Below are 17,710 nucleotides of genomic sequence, written 5' to 3'. Positions count from 1 at the left end.
CATTCAAAGGCTTTATGGCTTTTCCTATAACACCTGGGGGGCCGGTCTCTAGTCAATGCCCGGGCCAATTTTTTGTCCCAGTCCAGCTCTGGTAACAAGCAGAGCAGCCGCAGGGCTGGACGGATGTGATCGTTGATAATAACATGAGTCACTTTTTCCTGTTTACGGCTCAGTCCATGAGCTGGCAGCTTACAGGGAGGACTTTGTAACGTCCTGTCTGACCGCCTCCTGTAGGAAAAAGGAAAATCTGCTGATAGCTGATAGTATTTTGGAAAAAGTTTCTTCATTCTGACTCTGTTAAAGTCTCCCAACACAATAAAGTCTCACTCTGGGTTAAAATCCCTGATCTGCTAATGACGCTGCACCTTCATCCACAGCGGATGTCAGCTTGTGATGGGATGTAAAGATGGGAGAGGAGAGCTGAGCTGAGGTAAGCGGGTCAAACTTTAACACTATGTTACTAACACTCAAACGTCTGTGGCTCAGAGTTCCCTCCCTCCTCTTGATTTGCATAAGTGCTTCTTTCTGTCTCAGATGGATGATAACACTGTCCAGTGTGATGGCAGCTCCTGACGTGTCTGCTTCTGCCCGATTCTTTCTGTGTTTGCTTCGAGTTTAGCTGAAGCTCGGACATCGCCTGCCTTCTGGTATGTTTTCCTTTTATTGATTCATTTTCACCATCATGTTTCCTTTCAGTCAGCCTGGCGCAGCATTGTATTCAGACCTGCTGACATCTTCTGTTACCTGTAGTCTACTTTTCATACTTAGATGTGTGCAGGTGTTAAAAAAATGAAAATAACACAGTGACTCTACACAATTCTGACACCAATTAAAATCATATCATTTAATTTGATGAATGTTTGATAGAGACTAAACGTTTTTTTTGGTAGTGTTTGTGGGTGTGCCGTCATTCTGTCTGTAACACGATGAGATTTTAATGAATTCTGATTAAAATTTGCTTTTTTCCCCCACAAAAGTGGACAAAAAGCTGTTGAACTTAGAGGCTATGATTCTTACAAGTGTGCTGTGTGTTGTCATTATATAGACATTTAAAACATCATGTCACGTCATTTGACCTCTGACCTCACTTTTACATTGCACATGCGCCTTTCTTTCAAGTTTCTCGAAAATGTGTTAAATGTGATATATGTTTAAAGAAAGCAGAAACAGAATGAGCTTCCTGCTTAGGTAGAAATATACTGTAGTGTAATATTATTAATCAGTACCTATCATCCATCACCTACACCCACACGATATTTGTGTGTAATGTTGTTAATGTTATGTGGTTCATCCTGATGTAACCTGGTGTCGATAGTCAGACAGTAACTGTGTTTGTTACATTCAGGCGCTGATAGAGTCTGTTTAAAAAGACAAGAGAGAACAGATGAATACTGTTTCCTTAAAGGGTGAATGCTGCCCGCTGGAGCTTTGCGCTCTCAGCTTCTTGTTTGCTTTATTTTTTTGCCTCAAAGGAAAGTTTTAAGTTGCTTATTTGTTTGCTGACAAACAATATGAGTCCATCATCAGAAATATTTACCATGCAATAATTCAGTGACAATACTAATAATTGGCCTTTGAAATGTAGTATTTTCTTCATCATACTAGTGAGCGGCTCCATTAACAAGAGTCGGAAGCTCATTAATCAAAGAATCCATGATGAAATCAGACGCCACATCCCAAACCACGTTTCTGAAATAAGCAGTTAAGCGTGCAGTCAGAGGATGTTACTGACTGTTTAATGGTGTTCAAGCATTTCCTATTATGTTGGTGGTTTTTTTTACTTCCTGTTTTTAAAGTTTATTTAGAAACTTTTTTTTTCATATAACCACTCAGGTTCCCTTTTTCACGCGAACACCCAAACTGTGAACTTTGTGACTAATTTTCCACACCCAGCCTTTTTTTAAGAACCCACTGAGTGAAGGCCATGCATCCTCCTCCTAAAAGACTCGTGCACTTCTTTGATATGCAGCTGATTATCAGCAGTTAATAAACAACAGGCAGGCGAATTCAGTTGACAACTTCTGTTTTCTCTTATCCTGATAAGAGCCACAGATAAAAGAACCACTGCAGGCAGATTATAGCAAGGCTTTTATATGATTTCTTAGCATGGCTTTTTATATGATCAGTGCAATAAGGTGTCATTTATAATAAATTTATAGCCTTTGAGGGTAGCTGTTTTTGAAAAGTGTAACTTTCAGCTGTTGAACTCTGCAGGCATTGAGGTTAAAAACACCACACTACTCATTTCCTGTAGGTCGAGGACCCTGATACTCCTGAAGCTGCAGAGAAAGCGAAACAACAGTTTAATTGGCATTGAGGACGAGCACGGTAAGACTAGTGTTTCCTAGCTCTGTGTTTCAGCTTACCTCGTGTTATTTTAGGCAGCAGAGTGACACCAAAACAACAAGGTGTTTTAGTGGTGTCTGCGCCCACCACTGTAAGCTACAGTCGTAATCCTGCAGTGCAGGTGAAACAGCGCTTTATTACTGAAGGATCAGTGTGTGCATCCCTGTTGAGCTTAAGCTTGTTTATGTCTGTAGCGCTAATGGGTTTCCTGATTGCTGTGTGATCAGTGAACACATCATTTGAGACACTTGTATTTTGTTAAAAACTAGTTCAGCTGATTATAAACTCTGTGTCTGTAAAAATGCGGATATCTCACCAAAGATTAAACATGAGATAATGAAGATATTTGTGTGACATCTGCACAGGAAACACTTGTATGTGCAGATTAAGTGACAAAGTCTCTGCTCAGAGCAGACTGTACATATCTGAATAAGATGAGAAATTATTTAGAATTGAAATAATTTAGTAATAACTACAGAAAACCTTCAGATCACACCACCATGAGGTCATCGCTGAAGAGAATGAGAGGGTTCAGTGTTTGTAGGAATCGATGCAGCACCATACACCATACACCATACAGACTAATAAAGGTTATCTTATCTTATCTTATTTCTATTTTTAAGAAAGTAGTCTTTTTAGAACCAGGGGCGGAGCCAGACATTAGAAACACCCGGGGCTTAGCCCTAAAGGGTAGTATGCATGTGGGATTTTTATTTTTTATTTTTTTTGGGGGGGGGGGGTCAGAAATGACTGAAAGATTAATAGGCTCTGTTTTGAGTTTTGTTAAAAAAAGAATGACTTCATATAGGGAAAAATATATATCACACATGCAGGACACCTTAAACTAGTTTTTTAATTAAGCAGCAAGGCAGAACAAAGTCGGGGCTGTATCAAGACACGAGGACTAAACCCCAATTCAACCAGACCCAGAACTGATCCGGAATTAAAACAGGACTACAACAGTTCAAAATCTGGGCCCTATTTCAGGAAGCCGGTTTAGAAAACTCAGAGTGAAAAACGATACTCAGGGTTGAGTAACCCCGAACTGTCCAACTCGGAATATTCGGTTTCAGAAAGGCTGATAACAATTAGTTCAATCAACGCGGAGTTGCTTTAACCCCAAGTTACGCGCGCGCACGAGGATACATAAAGCCCTGATTAGTGGAGCACAGATTAAGCGAGTCACCATGGAGACGGAGGGAAAGAAGGCGCGGTCAATGTATTTTACAGCGCTTGAGGCCGAAATTCTGATGGCAGCATATGCCGATAACATGCAAATTCCACAGGAAAAAAGTAACACAGCCTCAGCTGCAAAAGACAGGGAGCATGCATGGCAAAACATAGCCGACAGAGTCAATGCGTGAGTGTTAATTTAAACATTGATCTAGGGATTTCCACCCATTTAACACGTTATTATATTATATTTTATTATATTTTATTTTATTTTTTATTTCATACATTTTATTTTGTGATGTGATGTGAGCGCAGGTGCAACCCAACAGGCCCCAAACGTTCCTGGCAGCAAGTAAAAATGAAATATAAAAATATAGTCCAAACAGGTAAGGTGTAATTGTATTATGAGCCATAGTGCTTGGTCTGTTTGTCCGATGTAAATCAATTGCAGTTAGAGGCTACATTAATTTCCCCTCTGTAAGCACTTATTGAAATTATCTGAGCACATTACAAGTACATATTTGCTTACTCTGTATGCTCAAATGTGACCCGTTATAGCCAACAGAAAAAAAGCGGAGGCCCGAAAAACAGGTGGGGGTCCTCCACCACCACCACTCACAGAGGCTGGCCACTTGGCTTCCACATTTGTGATAATGTTGGCAGCATCACATATGATCTTCACAGTGCAGAGAACACAAATTAGCATCCATTACTATAATGAAATAATTTGTTAGTTTGAAATGCTACAGGGAACTATGTACCTGTACATTAATGCTGTGGAAAGACTTCCTGTTCACATAGTCTCCTTCATTTACTGAAGGAGCAATGATTGGAATGTGAGTGCCATCTATACAGCCAATCACGCCTGGGAACCGTGAGAACAAATGTAAAATTTAAGTAGTAGTTCAAGTATCACCACATCATGAATTAAGTTTTGTTCATCCTGATACCTGCAATTTTGTGGAATCCCTCTTTGATAAATCTTGTGGGTCTATGACCGGGGAACACCACAAACGAGTACAGGAGACGTTTCAGTGCAACTGTAACATTCCTGACTGCCCGACAGACGGTAGCCTTGGAAACGTGCTCAGCGTCACCAATATTATACAGAAAGCTCCCGTTTGCAAAAAACCGAAGTGCAATACAAATAATATGTACAGGACTGAGAGAATGTCGACGATGTGTCACATGAGCAATATTAGGCCTGAGAATGTTATTCAAATAAATTATAGATTGTGCTGAAAAACGGTAACGTTCACACAGGAAATCATCAGGAAATGATAAAATGTCCAAACGCGCTCTAATCACTCTCTCCCGGCGGAGAGCTCTGCGGAGAATTTGGGCTTCAACATCTACTGGCTCTTCAAGGACGGGACACGCCATGTCCGACACTTCCTACAGTCAGGTTTCCGACAAAGAGGCGGAGAAAGTTAGGGTTAGTTGAAGTAAACCTGCTAGGGGGCAGGTTAGCTTCACGGAGTGTGTCGTCATAGTAACTCACTCAGTATTAATCTAAACTCGCTTTGTGAAACCTGAGCTCGGATCATACCAATATCAGGGGGGATTCACGCACAGTCGTAAATTCCCACAGTGTGCACTATGTGCTTCGAATATTGTGTGTACTTTTTGTTTTATACAGTTGTCAGCCAGGCATCTAACTATGAAAAATTACACTCCAAAAGACCCCGGGCTTCTGACAAAAAGACCCGGGCTTAAGCCCAGTAAGCCACCCCCACGCTCCGCCCCTGTTTAGAACACACAGAAAAAGCACTGTACAACAAAATAGAGTAAAATAATATATTATAGAAAAACAAGTTGAGCCGCAGAATAGAGTGAACATCAGAAAAACCTGACTAAACAAAAATGTTTCAGTCTTGGAGCTACAGACTGAAAGGCTGCGTTCTCCTCCAGCTTCCATCTGGTACGATGAGTCTGTGAGCAGCAGAGTGTTCAATAAGGCTGAAGCCTGGCCGTGGAGTGCTTGGTATCTCTTCTGGGAGTCAATGTAAAGAGTATAAAACAGGACTAATGAGTTTGCTTACTGAACCTGTTAATAAATTTACTTAGATTTGATTATAATTTCAACTTCCTATCACAACATTCTGATGTTTTTAGTGAACTGTGGATAAATAAAATAGGCGATTAGGAAAATACTGATGCTGATGAAAACAGTTCACTGGAGGTTAACTCCTATTTGTATGAAATGGTCGAAAGAATTGGAACATTTTAGAACAACTGTCATAGAGAACGGGAACACTAAAAGTTTGAGAGACACAAATAGAAATATTTAAATGGTTATAAATCGTGTCTGTTTTTCAGATGGTTTTGAGTGACGTGCTGTAATCAGATACCTTTCACAGACACAACATTTCTCAGTTTCAGTGTTTAATATGTTGAACTTTTAGCATTTTGAGTGGCTCCATACTGCAATGTTTTGGTAACGATCAGAGAAACATAGCTTTATTTTTACTCTTTTATATTAAATATTGGGTTATAAGGATTTGCAAATGGCTGCATTCTTTCAGATTTGCATCTTAGACAGTGTCCTATCTTTTCCTGGACGCAGGAAAAGTTGATCATTTTTGCAGCATTTGGATAAATCTGCAAATTAACCATTAAGAAATCCATGCAGTGAATTGAAAACAGCTGTGTTTGTTTTATTGTCTCCACAGAAGATGTTTGCAGCTGAGGCCAAAAAACTGATTGACAAGGTGGGAGATAAAGAGCTCATCTATAATGAGAGCCTAATCAAGAAAGTAGATCTGCTGACTCTGGTCAAAGTCAGCAAAGGAAAATTCTGGCCAGTGCAAAAGTACAAGATAATGCAACTCAGTCTGCCCGAGCTCATGGAGGTGGAAGACTTCAGCCCAGGTGTGTATTCAGATGCATAAACACACACATATTTTGTGTCACACAATATAAATACACCTTTTTTCTGACTGAGTCCCATTGGCCTGGTGATGATGATATAATACTGTAGTTCACATGCTGACCTTAATTCACAGAATCTATCTTATTCAGATGGGCCAGCTATTGGCGCTAGGGCCTACATCTCTGCCCCTCATCGTCCATACTTTTGCCAGAAAGAAAGGAAGGGTGATAAAGTAAGACAGAGGATGATGGGTTGTGACCTGCAAGGCAAACAGGCTCACCAGTGTCACAGTGAACTAATACATTCCTTAATCCACAGAAGGGAGAATCAGCTGGGAGTGTGTGTCTTTATGCTCCAGTTATACCAGAGGTGGCGGTGGGTGTGCCTCTGTCTCCTAAATAACTCCCCCTCATTAAGCTGACCTGTGTGTTGTGGTACATTGACCTCATAATATATAGAACGACTGTATCATGTGTAAGTGATGCTCCTTTCTCCCTCCAGAGTGCACAGATGAGCCCTTTGTGAGTAATTTCATGACTTCAACAAAGACGAGCGGGAGAGGAGGGTTAGGTGGAAAAGACATTGGTGTGTATGAAGCTGAAGTGAATGCAGGCACTGACAGTATGGATGGACTAGTTCAGCCCGTCAACATGATGTCGAAGAAAGTCGACCTTAAAGCCCTGAGGAGCGCGCTCAGTGACGGGTAGGGCTCTGTCTCTGCTCAGCGATCGTTGTTTTCCAAACATGCGCTAACCTTTTTACTCTCTGCTGCTGCTTCCTGTTTCCAGGACCATAAAAACAGACAAAGTGAACCTGCTGGCACTGAAAACGAAGGATAAACTGGCTTTTGTTCACCAGACAATTTACAACTCTTCTCCTGTCACACTTATTAGAAAGTGCACGAGGGATGGGTCCTTGTTAGCCTCCTGCATAAAGATACTGAGTCTGTTTGCAAAGGTGAGTGAATCTCCAAAGGATGAAGACATTCTGGGCTCAGCTTTGTTTTCAGTAACTCATGTTTGAGCTGTATTGGTAATGAATTGATTACTTGTTTGTGAAGAACAAACTGTCCAGAGTGCAGGTGCAGCATGATTTGTCTGTAGTGATTAAAGTGATCGAGTTAATGAATTTGAATCAGGAATTCTTTACGTATTCAGTAGACTGTTGGTAACTTCTGCCTCATTGTTTAATCAAAACTGATTCTGCGGACATCAGGACTCTGGGAATCCAATCCACTTCCGCAGGACTCCACTCACTTTGTTCCACTTCAGGAACTCAAAGGCTATTTGTGGTCATAAACGTCCCTGGCAGGCCTATTTCAAGGCCACATTTGAGGAAGAAACAAGTTCCTGTATAACCCCCCAAAAATAAACTCCTGAGTAGCAGACTGGTTAAAGTCATAAAAATAAGTATTGTGTAAAAATTCAACAACTATGAAGAGCATAATTCCCAAATTACTATTTAGAAAACAGCATTTGCCACAGAGCACGGTTTCCACGGTTTCCTGGTTCCTACACTGCAATGCTAACAAGCAGGCAGAATACCCAGCACTGTAAACCCTGGCACCAGGCCTGACCCGTGGTGTAGCCAGGTCATTTTATTAGAGTGATGTCATTATTTACCGGAGAGTGGCACATAAACAGATGCTCTGCAGCAAGAACCATTGTAGACATCATCTGATGGAGCTGTGTGTAACATTTAAGGTCAAGGTCAAGTTTATTTATATAGCACATTTCCAAACAGTCCATGCTGCACAAAGTGCTTAACAATGTAAAATGCCACTAAAATAAATAAAATGCAGTGATGCAGTAAACTATAGAAAAGCAATTAAAAAAACTAAAACAACAGCAACAACTAAGGCTGTTAAAACCAAAAATGTTTAGGTCAGAGTGTGTTAATAGCCAGACTTAAGTGTGTGTCTTTAGTAACGATTTAAAATGTTTGAATGTTTGTGCAGATCTAATATTAAGAGGAAGGCAATTCCAGAGTTTGGGACCTGCCGCACAGAAGCCTCTGTGTCCACGATAGTTAAGTTTAGTCTGTTGAATAGTTAAGGTTAGTTTGGACCTCATGGTTCTTTCTGGAGCATAAATATAAAGGTGGTCAAATAGGTAAGAAGGCGCTTGGCCGTTAAATGATTTAAAAACAAAAAGTAAAAATTTAAATTGGATCCTGTAAGGAACAGGGAGCCAATGTAGAGAGGCCACACCCAGGATAATATGCTTCTTCTGTTTAGTGCCAGTTAGCAGACGAGCAGCTGCATTTCAGACCAACTGGAGACGATAAAGAGAGGCCTGGTCCAAACCAAAGTACAAAGAATTGCAGTAGTCCAGTCTGTAAGTAATGAAGAGATGAATAACACGTTCAAAGACATTAGCTGGAAGGTACGGCTTAACCTTGGCTAGCTGTCTTAAATGAAAAAAGCTGGATTGGACTACTGAACTCACCTGCCTACACAGTTTAAAGCAACCATCAAGGTACACACCGAGGTTTTTAACCACTGTCTTACAATAGGAGGATAAGGGGCCTGGACTGCTGTCAATGGGCTTAATGAAGCTACCAAAAATGACAGCTTCTGTTTTGTTTTCATTTAATAAAAAAATAAATAAAAAATTAAAGACATCCACTGTTTAACACTATCAAGGCAACATAATAATAACTGAAGTGGGCCTGTCCCTGCTTTTAAAGGCAGATAGATCTCAAAGTCATCTCCAAAATAGTGAAAAAAGAAGAAAGTGAAGAAAGGTTGTACTGTGAGAAAACAGATCCCAGTGGCAACATATGCAGTGCAAACAAGGCAGGACCCAAACTAGAGCTTTGAGGTGCACCATAATTAAGGGGGGCTATTTTGGAGCTGTGATGGCCCATGTTGACATAAAAAGTCCTTCCAGATAAGGACCAAAACTACTGAAGAGCAAACGCTATTAGGCCATCATATGATTCCAGCTGTGATTGCAGGATATCATGGTCGACCACGTCAAAGGCTGCTGTCAGTTCCAACAACAAGAGGGCAGCAGCTTTAGAATTTGGGTGTTCACGCTGCAGCAGCTCTTTAAAATGTTTGGAAGAATTCAAGCAGTCTGTTGTAAACCTGATCCCTTCACCTCAGCAACTTCAGACCAAAGGTCTCCAAAACTCTTGGAAATGGACTGAAGATCATCTAAATTGTGTGGCAAATGGAGAACAATGATAGTGTTTCTTCTATGCTTGTGTATTGATTGTGCAGTTATGTGTAATTTAACAAAAAGTAAATGTTTTTAGGGCCAGAGAAAAGAGAAGACAAGCTTCACTGTTCCAGAAAAATCCACCTTTGCTTACGGCCTGGTGGAGATAAAGATAGAGGATGAGAAGCTAAGTAAGAGCACAACACTGTGTTGATTGCATGTGTGTGTGTTTGTGTGTGTGTGTGTGTTACTGAGTATAATTTCTGTCCTTTGCTCTCATTTAGAGATCTCGTGTGAACCCTGGACTCGAGGTGCCCTCGGTATGTTGCTGTGTGTGGTTGAAGTTGATGCCATGTTTGTCTTAATGTTCACATCAACATGAAGTCTTTCTCACTTTTAATAATCTTGAGGTCTGTTTTCAGATGGACTCTTTGGCGATGACATAGAGAGTGCGATGCTACAACAGATTAAAGAAGGTGTGTCTGACAGTTTGAGCTTTTCCCTGTTCTGAATTAATCAGAGTGAAGCTTTTGGAGTTTGGGACCTACAGCACAAACTCTGCTTTAATTTATTGAGTGTGATCGTATCAGTTCTGCTATTTCTGTGTTTGCCGCAGAACTAAAGATGAAGGATGCTTTTCTGCAGCCGCTGGCAGATCTTCCTGAGTCGACCCGTCATGATCTACTGAAGAAGCTCAGCGAGCTTGCTGAGGATGGGGATACTCTCTCTCTGCTGGAGCAAACAGTAAGAAGAATGTTTACAACATCTGAAGCTTCTTTGTGCTCATCATGAGGTTTCATCTCCCACTGATCTTAATTCTTCAACTGATGCTTCATCAGTTACTGCAAGGAACAAAAAGTGAAGAGATGGTTAAACAGGCAGTCACGTGAGAATGGAGGTTCCACAAGAATAAACAAGCATCAGTCTAGCGGATTATCAGCAAAGGAGAGTGCCTGTATAAAAGCAAATGTTTTGGCAGTTTGCTGATCTGGTGCATTCAGGTGTGTTAACACAGTGCTACAGTTACCCCACCAGTGGACATCCCAGGTCAGACCATGTAACCTCAGATAAACTGCAACAAACCCAAGAGCTACATCTCAGACTCCACAGGCCTTAGGTTAAATGATTAAGTTCATGACAGCAAAATTAGAAAAAGAATGAACATGTGGGGTTTGTTCAGAAGGGTTGCCTGAAGAAAGCCTCTTCTTTCTAAAAAGAACGGAAAAGCTCAGCTTAGGTTTGCAAAGTTGTTTCTGAACAAACTCCAAGACTCCAAGAACACAGCTGAGATGTCTAAGCAGCTGAACAGAGTAAACTGTAAACTGCTCCATAACCAGAGTATTCAAGATTCAAATGTGAGGCCATCTGTCCCACAGCTAAAGCTTAGATCAAAACTAGGTCAATGATCAGAGCACATCAGCACATCTCTGAAAACTGTAAGAGTGGCAGGATCTTAAGAATCCTGTGCATAAATAAATCCTCACAAACCTCAGTGCACTAAGAAGAGTGAAGCAAAATTGCTCCACTTCTATGGAACGCCAGGACTGCCATAATGAATTAATTAAATACACCATTAAATAATTAATTAAATGTGTCAATAATTAATTAAAATTGGAATTAATTAATTAAATAAATAGTTATGATACATGTAATTAATTAATTATTGACACATTTAATTAATTATTTAATGATATATTTATTTATTTCATTTTGGCAGTCCTGGCGCCTGGCTCTCATCATGAAATAATTTTATCTGTCAGCCTCACCCATCAAACTCAGGGGGCGGGGTTAACGCTGCCCATGCAGCTTCTCTAACATTTGATTGGTTGCCGTGGAAAGTAAGTCAAAACAGGTCGATCCTAGATAATCGATTGCTTGTGTAGACTTGGGGCAGCCAGGTATCCCAGAATGCAGATCAAATCACAGGCAGCAATGGTGGTGGTGTAGTTTTAAAATACCCCGTTTTTCTGTCACCAGCTACACTTTTAACAGTGTTTTAGCTGCGAATGTCGCAACGTATGTCTGGTCAAGTTGTCAACATAGAACATGTTTGCAAAAGTGCTCAGATGTTTTCAGAGATTTCACTAGCTCTGCTAACAATTAGCATGCAGAGTGCACCGAGGGGGTTACGTTAACCGGTTTGTTTACATAGTCCACTCTCCGTGTTCCACATGTTGCATTCGCAGATTCTCATTTTCACCGAACAATCGTCTCTTTCCGCCTGGTTTTGTGTCTCTGTGCTTCTGTAACATAAAGAACGAGCTGACATTTTTCTCACGAAACCAGCGATCAGCTCAACAGACCCTCAGTTTACCTGCATGCATCCTCCTCCTCATCTGTCAGCTGTTTAACACCTGCTGCTAATTCAAGAAACACGCCTAGTTACCTGATGATAGTCACAGTTTAACTGGGCAGCCGGTGCTCGATATAAAGCAATGTCAGCGCAATTTTCTGCACAAGATAAGTAAATATAGTGTTTTCCCCGAGCGCAGAGCTGCTGGAGCTTGTTTCCTTACAGAGCACTTTATAGGCGAACCAGCTTCATCAGCGGCTGATGTCCAATCACCAGCACACAGCTTTGAAACCTCAGCTGAGTTTTAGCTCTCAGTGGTTAAACGCTGGACTTCATTCACTCAGGTTCTGTCTGTCGGGTCACGTTTACTTCGCTGTTTTATTCACAACTGAGCAAATCGGTTTGGCTGAGGTTAAAGTTACGTTTCATAACTGCATAGTTTCACAGACGTTTAATGGTTCACTGGCACATGTGTTAGACTGAACTATTCGCTTTTCTTTATCTGGTGTGTTTTGGATTTAACTGTGAATTTTGAGATTAAACTGACTTTTAAAATGTTTTTATACAAAGAGGAAAGAGAAGGCGCATTTCCACCGAGAGGAGCAGAGTTTGCAACAGCATGTTCATCATGAAGTCTGCAACCTGGACAGAAATATTATATCATCTGTTTTTTAATAGTTATTCAACTGTATTCTAAGCACCAGCTGTCTGTTAGAATGTGATTTTTTTTTTCTCTCTGTTGGCAGAGGTATAAAAAATGCGCAGGAAAATCTGACGTGCATGGCGAACTTCACCGACGATATTTAGGGAGGAATAAACACACATCAAACATAAATGAACCATTTTTTTGCTTTTTCGGTCATGTTATGTTTACCTGTCAAAGGCTTGTTACAAACTATGAAACACATCGTGCAGACTTCTGGATGTTAGAAGAAAAGTAATACTGCTCATGAAGGAGACTAAAGGCAGGAAGGTGTCCTTTAAAACTAAACATGTTAGTAGGACCTCCCTATTTATATCATAGTTTATGATATAGCACGTGTATTTCAGTAATAGCCTGCTGATTTCAGTGTAGTGGTGAACAGTCGCACAGCTCACGTAGGCGTTATCTGTGATACTCCTTAACTATAATTTATCCAAGTTAACTTCAGTTAACCATTCAGACAGTTCTTTTGCAATGAAAAACATAAACACCCATGCTGCCGGTAGGTTTTCTCAGTGCCAGCTGTTAACATTATAGCTGCTTATGCAGTAACCATGGTAACCACGGACTCTGAGCGGCTGGATCGACGGAGGTCAGACAACAATTTTACATGTATGATCTTAAAACAGGACACAGCCACTATACGTGCTGGCCTCATATCAAATGTGAAGGCAGACTGAGTCTATGTTTGACGTTTGTTTATATCTAATCTTCCTTTTCAAACATTTAAACAGCAGCGAGTCTGCAGCTGAGGGAATACAAACTCAAATTGTCGGAACAGGTTTGCTCGTTTCTTGGATTCATTTGGTGATTTATTAAATGTATAACTGTTATTCTAATCTGCTGCTGAGTCTCTTACACTTTTCTTTATGCTGTATATTTTCACGTCTCTGGAATAGTTGGCAGTTAGATAGTCAGCTGGGAAACTCTGTGTTAACTCATGGAGCTGAGGATATCGTGGATATGCTGACCTCGCTCCGTGGTGTACAGGGCCGTTTACCCTCATGATTAATATTCACAATAAGAATATTAGCCGAACATCATGAAGTCTGTATGTGTTTCATAGTGTCGAACAACCTTTGTACAGTTAAAGCCAGCAGTTACTACATGACGGAAACACCAACGTTATCTCTTTTATGCGTTTATACACAGGTCACGCTGATTACTGAACAAAAACCCAAAGATCAGATGTTAAACAGATTTATTTGCTCTCTCCTCCTTAAACATGTTTTTAATGTTAGTTATAATTCAGAATTGGCGACTGAAACACGTAGGACACATAAGAACATCAGGAAATAAAACACCGATAAATATAACCTCAGTAAAAGAAGTCAGCGGGGGTTACTACAGCTGTGTACCGGGGCCTGCGCTTTGTCGGTGGGATTGCTTGCGAGGCGAGCGGGTCTATCCCACGCTTTGCCGTGAGACTGGGCAGACATCTCCGAAATCATCGAAGCACTTTTGCAAAGAGGCTGTATCTTGACAAACCGACCAGACACATGAAGATTAAACCACTACATTCTCGGCTAAAAAAAAATATTAAAACGGTATTTGGTAACACACAAACAGGGTTTTTCAAAGTTCAGTTCTGTTAGTTTCCACATGCCGGTTGTTGTGTGCTAGAAACAATGGCCACCAGGCCAAAGCAATGGTTTTGACTCGATCAGCGTTAACCCCGCCCCCTGAGTTTGATGGGTGAGGCTGACAGATAAAATTATTTCAAGATGAGAGCCAGGCGTCAGGACTGCCAAAATGAAATAAATAAATATATCATTAAATAATTAATTAAATGTGTCAATAATTAATTAAAATGTGAAATACATAAATAATTAATTAAATGTGTCAATAATTAATTAATTACATGTGTCATAACTATTTATTTAATTAATTCCAATTTTAATTAATTATTGACACATTTAATTAATTATTTAATGGTGTATTTAATTAATTCATTATGGCAGTCCTGGCGTTCCATACACTTCAACGTGAGAAACTGATTAAAAGGATCGCTTAAAGTTATTGCTGCTTAATTATATTTCTAAAAGCTCTTTACTGATATTTCTCAGCTATCGGAACCATGGATGCTGCTGGTTATCAATCATGTATGCACAGGCCCAACAACCAATACTGACAACAGGCTTGGGGCTTTACAGACAGCAGGTACAGTTAGGGCCATATATTTGGACACTGGCACAAGTTTTTCTTTTACCCATTAACTGAAACATGTTACAATTATAGTTATATAACAGACATAAATGTAGACTCTCAGCTTTCATTTGAGGGTATACACATTACAAAAGTAATTGGACAGTTGACTCAAAGGCTACTTGATGTGCAGATGTGGGCAATTCCTTTGTTATGTCATTGTCAGTTAAGCAGATAAAAAGCCTCGAGATCATTTGAGGTGTGGTGCTTGCATTTTGACGATTTTGCTGCGAACAAACAAGGTGCGGCTCTGTATGCAGGTGCAACAAGCAATCCTTAAGCTGGAAAAACAGAAGAAAAAAACAATTGCTACAATATCAGGAGTGGCAAAAACTACAGTTTGGTACATCCTGAGAAAGATAGAAAGCACTCGTGAACTCAGCACCTGGACCTGGAGGTCCACAGAAGACAACAGTGGTGGATGATCACAGAATCATTTCCATGGGGAAGAGAAACCCCTTCATTTCATGTCTTGATGCATGCTCAATCATCCAGGTAAGGAAATCCCAAAAAGGGGATTCTGTTCACCTGGACAAAGTGTTTTCAGTGGAAGAAACATTTTGTCACTCATCCAAGTGACTTCTTCACTCTCAGCTGGCTGCAGGTTTCCCCAATCTTATAAACAGTAAATTTGCACAATGACTGAAACTGGGCAGTGGGCTGTGAGGTCATAACCTCACAACATCCAACCAACTGAACTACACCGTCTACCATAAAGAGAAGACTGAATGAAAGTAAATGCAAATGGTTCACTGCAAGGTCCAAGCCACTCATAAGACTCAGGAATAGAAAGGCTCAAAAAAACCAAACAAACACAGTCCTGGAAAAGTATTCTTTGAACAAGAAAAACGCATGCAGAAGGCGTGGAACAGCTCATGATCCAAAGCATACCACAACATCTGTAAAACACGATGGAGGCAGTGTGATGGTTTGGGTATGCATAGCTGCCGTAGGCACTGGGACACTAGTGTTTAATGATGATGTGACACAGGACAGAAGAAGCTGAATTAATTCTGATGTCAGAGACATACTGTCTGCTCAAATCCAGCTAAATACAGTCAAATTAAATGGGCGGTTTTTAATAATACAGATTGACAATGAACCAAAACCTACACCCAAAGCAACCCAGGAGTTTATTCAAGCAAACAAGTGGAATATTCTTGAATGGCCTGGTCAGCCACCATATCTTGATCCAGCTGAGCATTTCACTTGTTGAAGACTAAACTTCAGACAGAAAGGCCCACAGACAAACAGAAATTCGATGCCGCTGCAGTAGAGGCCTGGCAGAGCATCAAAAAGCAGGAAACACGTCCATGAGTTCAAGACCTCAGGCTGTCATTGCCAGCAAAGGTTTGTCAGCATTAGAGTATTAGAAATGAACATTTTATTTTCAGTTATTTAATTTGTCTAAATACTTAGTCTCTGAAATGGAGGGATTGAGTTAAAAATGGTTTAGTTCCTCACAATTTTATGCATCTTTTTGTTCAACCCACTGACTTAAAGCTGAAAGTCTGAACTTCAACTGCATCTAAGTTCTTTCATTTAAAATTCATTGTGGTAATGTACAGAACCAAAATTAGAAGAAAGTTGTCTCTGTCCAAACATTTATGGACATAACTGTAGTTTTATGTTCTCCATGACTAAACACCACCCTGCTCTGATACTACTACTAATAATCCTCTGCTTCTCTCAGTTGGATCACTGCAGTAATGGAGCATTTGAAGGCACTTTGTCTCAGGCTGTCTCCTCCTTCATGGACCTTCTCGATATTTCAAACATCTCCACTGCTGTGAAGGATGCTGTTCACCTGTTGGTCAGCGCGTTGGACAGTAAGTCAGCTGACCTGCTCTGAGACATTTATCCCATCCAGTAACATGTAGATCCTCCACATCAGGTGTGGTATGTGAGCTGGAGGTGGTGGGGCTGAGATAAAGGTGTTCAGGTGTGATTTGGGAGTGTGTGAGAGCTCAGCTCACAGTTTTATTGACACATCTGAAGCAAAGCGTTTCAGTTCATCACATCGTCATCAAACTTTGTCTTTCTTCTTCATGTTTGTGCAGCTCTGCCAGATGAAGTGCCGCCACTTCTGACCTGCTGCAGTCCAGACACTCTGAGAGTGCTCAACCAGTTGGTGGGTCCATTCACTCATTCATCTGCATTCATCTACATGCTCCTCTCAACAGCTGCCAGCCTGATCACACCTTATCCTACAGACTGAGCACACTGAACATGTGTAATCTGACACCTTAAAGCATCGTCTGTCATGTTTTTGTAATGAAGAAGAATAAACTAAAACTAAACAGAAAATCCCACACGTGTAAAAGCACATCAGCAGCAGCTCCGCCCACTATCAGCAGCCTGTGGGCGGAGTCTTCCTCATGTTTGAATCTGATCAGACAACAGCTCCCTCTCTGCTTCTCCAGGTGGATGGTCTGAAGGACGGTCGGGCCACACTGCCAGAGTCCCTGCCCGTCCCCCTGCAGGAGGGAGGGGAGCTCCGCTGGGCGGCCGAGTTCATCTGTTTGAACGATCAGAAGCTGAAAGAGTTGAGTGACGGCTGGGACCGGCCCGAGCTGCCCCCAGAGGTTCTGCTGGAGGTTCTGTGCCTCGCTGTGCAGGGACTCAGCCTGATGCAGCCCACAACAAACCCTTAATGTCAGCTGCTGTGATCTTTGTTAACCTGTTTTCACAGCAGCGTTCTGCATCTTTGAACGTTTCTGCCATTGTTTCCTGAACTTTCATCTGTCAAAGATCAAAAATAAAAAGAATAATCTAATAAAATATATATATACTTTTAAATAAATAAAACTTCATACTTTTATGTTCGGCTCATGGTTTTAATATTTTATTAGTTTTTGCTGCACTCCTTTATGTTCTGTCCTGTTCCCTCCTCTGTGCCCCTGACCCTGTTTCCATGCTTGTTTACTGTTAGTTATTTTTACAATATTGATATA

At 40.8% G+C, this 17,710-nt stretch overlaps 1 protein-coding gene across 2 annotated transcripts; it reads left to right on the top strand.

Moving 5' to 3' along the window:
* Positions 1-277: 277 nt before the first annotated feature.
* On the top strand, positions 278-17,577 carry LOC146570379 (uncharacterized). 2 transcript variants are annotated; one of them, XM_085278810.1, is made up of 13 exons: positions 278-430; positions 535-647; positions 2,255-2,328; positions 6,192-6,390; positions 6,893-7,094; positions 7,180-7,348; positions 9,653-9,746; positions 9,840-9,875; positions 9,978-10,031; positions 10,172-10,299; positions 16,450-16,585; positions 16,817-16,887; positions 17,180-17,577. In XM_085278810.1, the coding sequence occupies exons 4-13, from the start codon at positions 6,195-6,197 to the stop codon at positions 17,408-17,410; spliced, it is 1,317 nt and encodes a 438-aa protein (XP_085134936.1). In that variant the 5' UTR covers positions 278-430; positions 535-647; positions 2,255-2,328; positions 6,192-6,194; the 3' UTR covers positions 17,411-17,577. The 2 variants fall into 2 exon arrangements, with proteins under 2 accessions (XP_085134936.1, XP_085134937.1); XM_085278811.1 differs by lacking the exon at positions 2,255-2,328.
* Positions 17,578-17,710: the final 133 nt, after the last annotated feature.

This window comes from Mchenga conophoros, linkage group LG7 (genome assembly GCF_057382185.1).
Source record: "Mchenga conophoros isolate Kocher_MC1m ecotype Shallow Benthic linkage group LG7, M_conophoros_male_GT1.1, whole genome shotgun sequence".
In the NCBI taxonomy this organism is placed as follows: Eukaryota; Metazoa; Chordata; class Actinopteri; order Cichliformes; family Cichlidae; genus Mchenga; species Mchenga conophoros.
This window is presented reverse-complemented; position numbering and strand designations above follow the sequence as displayed.

Excerpts from the sequence above, each read along its gene's own strand:
- LOC146570379 (XM_085278811.1), top strand. The coding sequence starts at position 6,195 with ATGTTTGCAGCTGAGGCCAAAAAACTGATTGACAAGGTGGGAGATAAA. Across the intron at positions 10,032-10,171 it reads GCTACAACAGATTAAAGAAG|AACTAAAGATGAAGGATGCT; the intron begins GTGTGTCTGACA and ends TGTTTGCCGCAG. Across the intron at positions 16,586-16,816 it reads GTTGGTCAGCGCGTTGGACA|CTCTGCCAGATGAAGTGCCG; the intron begins GTAAGTCAGCTG and ends ATGTTTGTGCAG.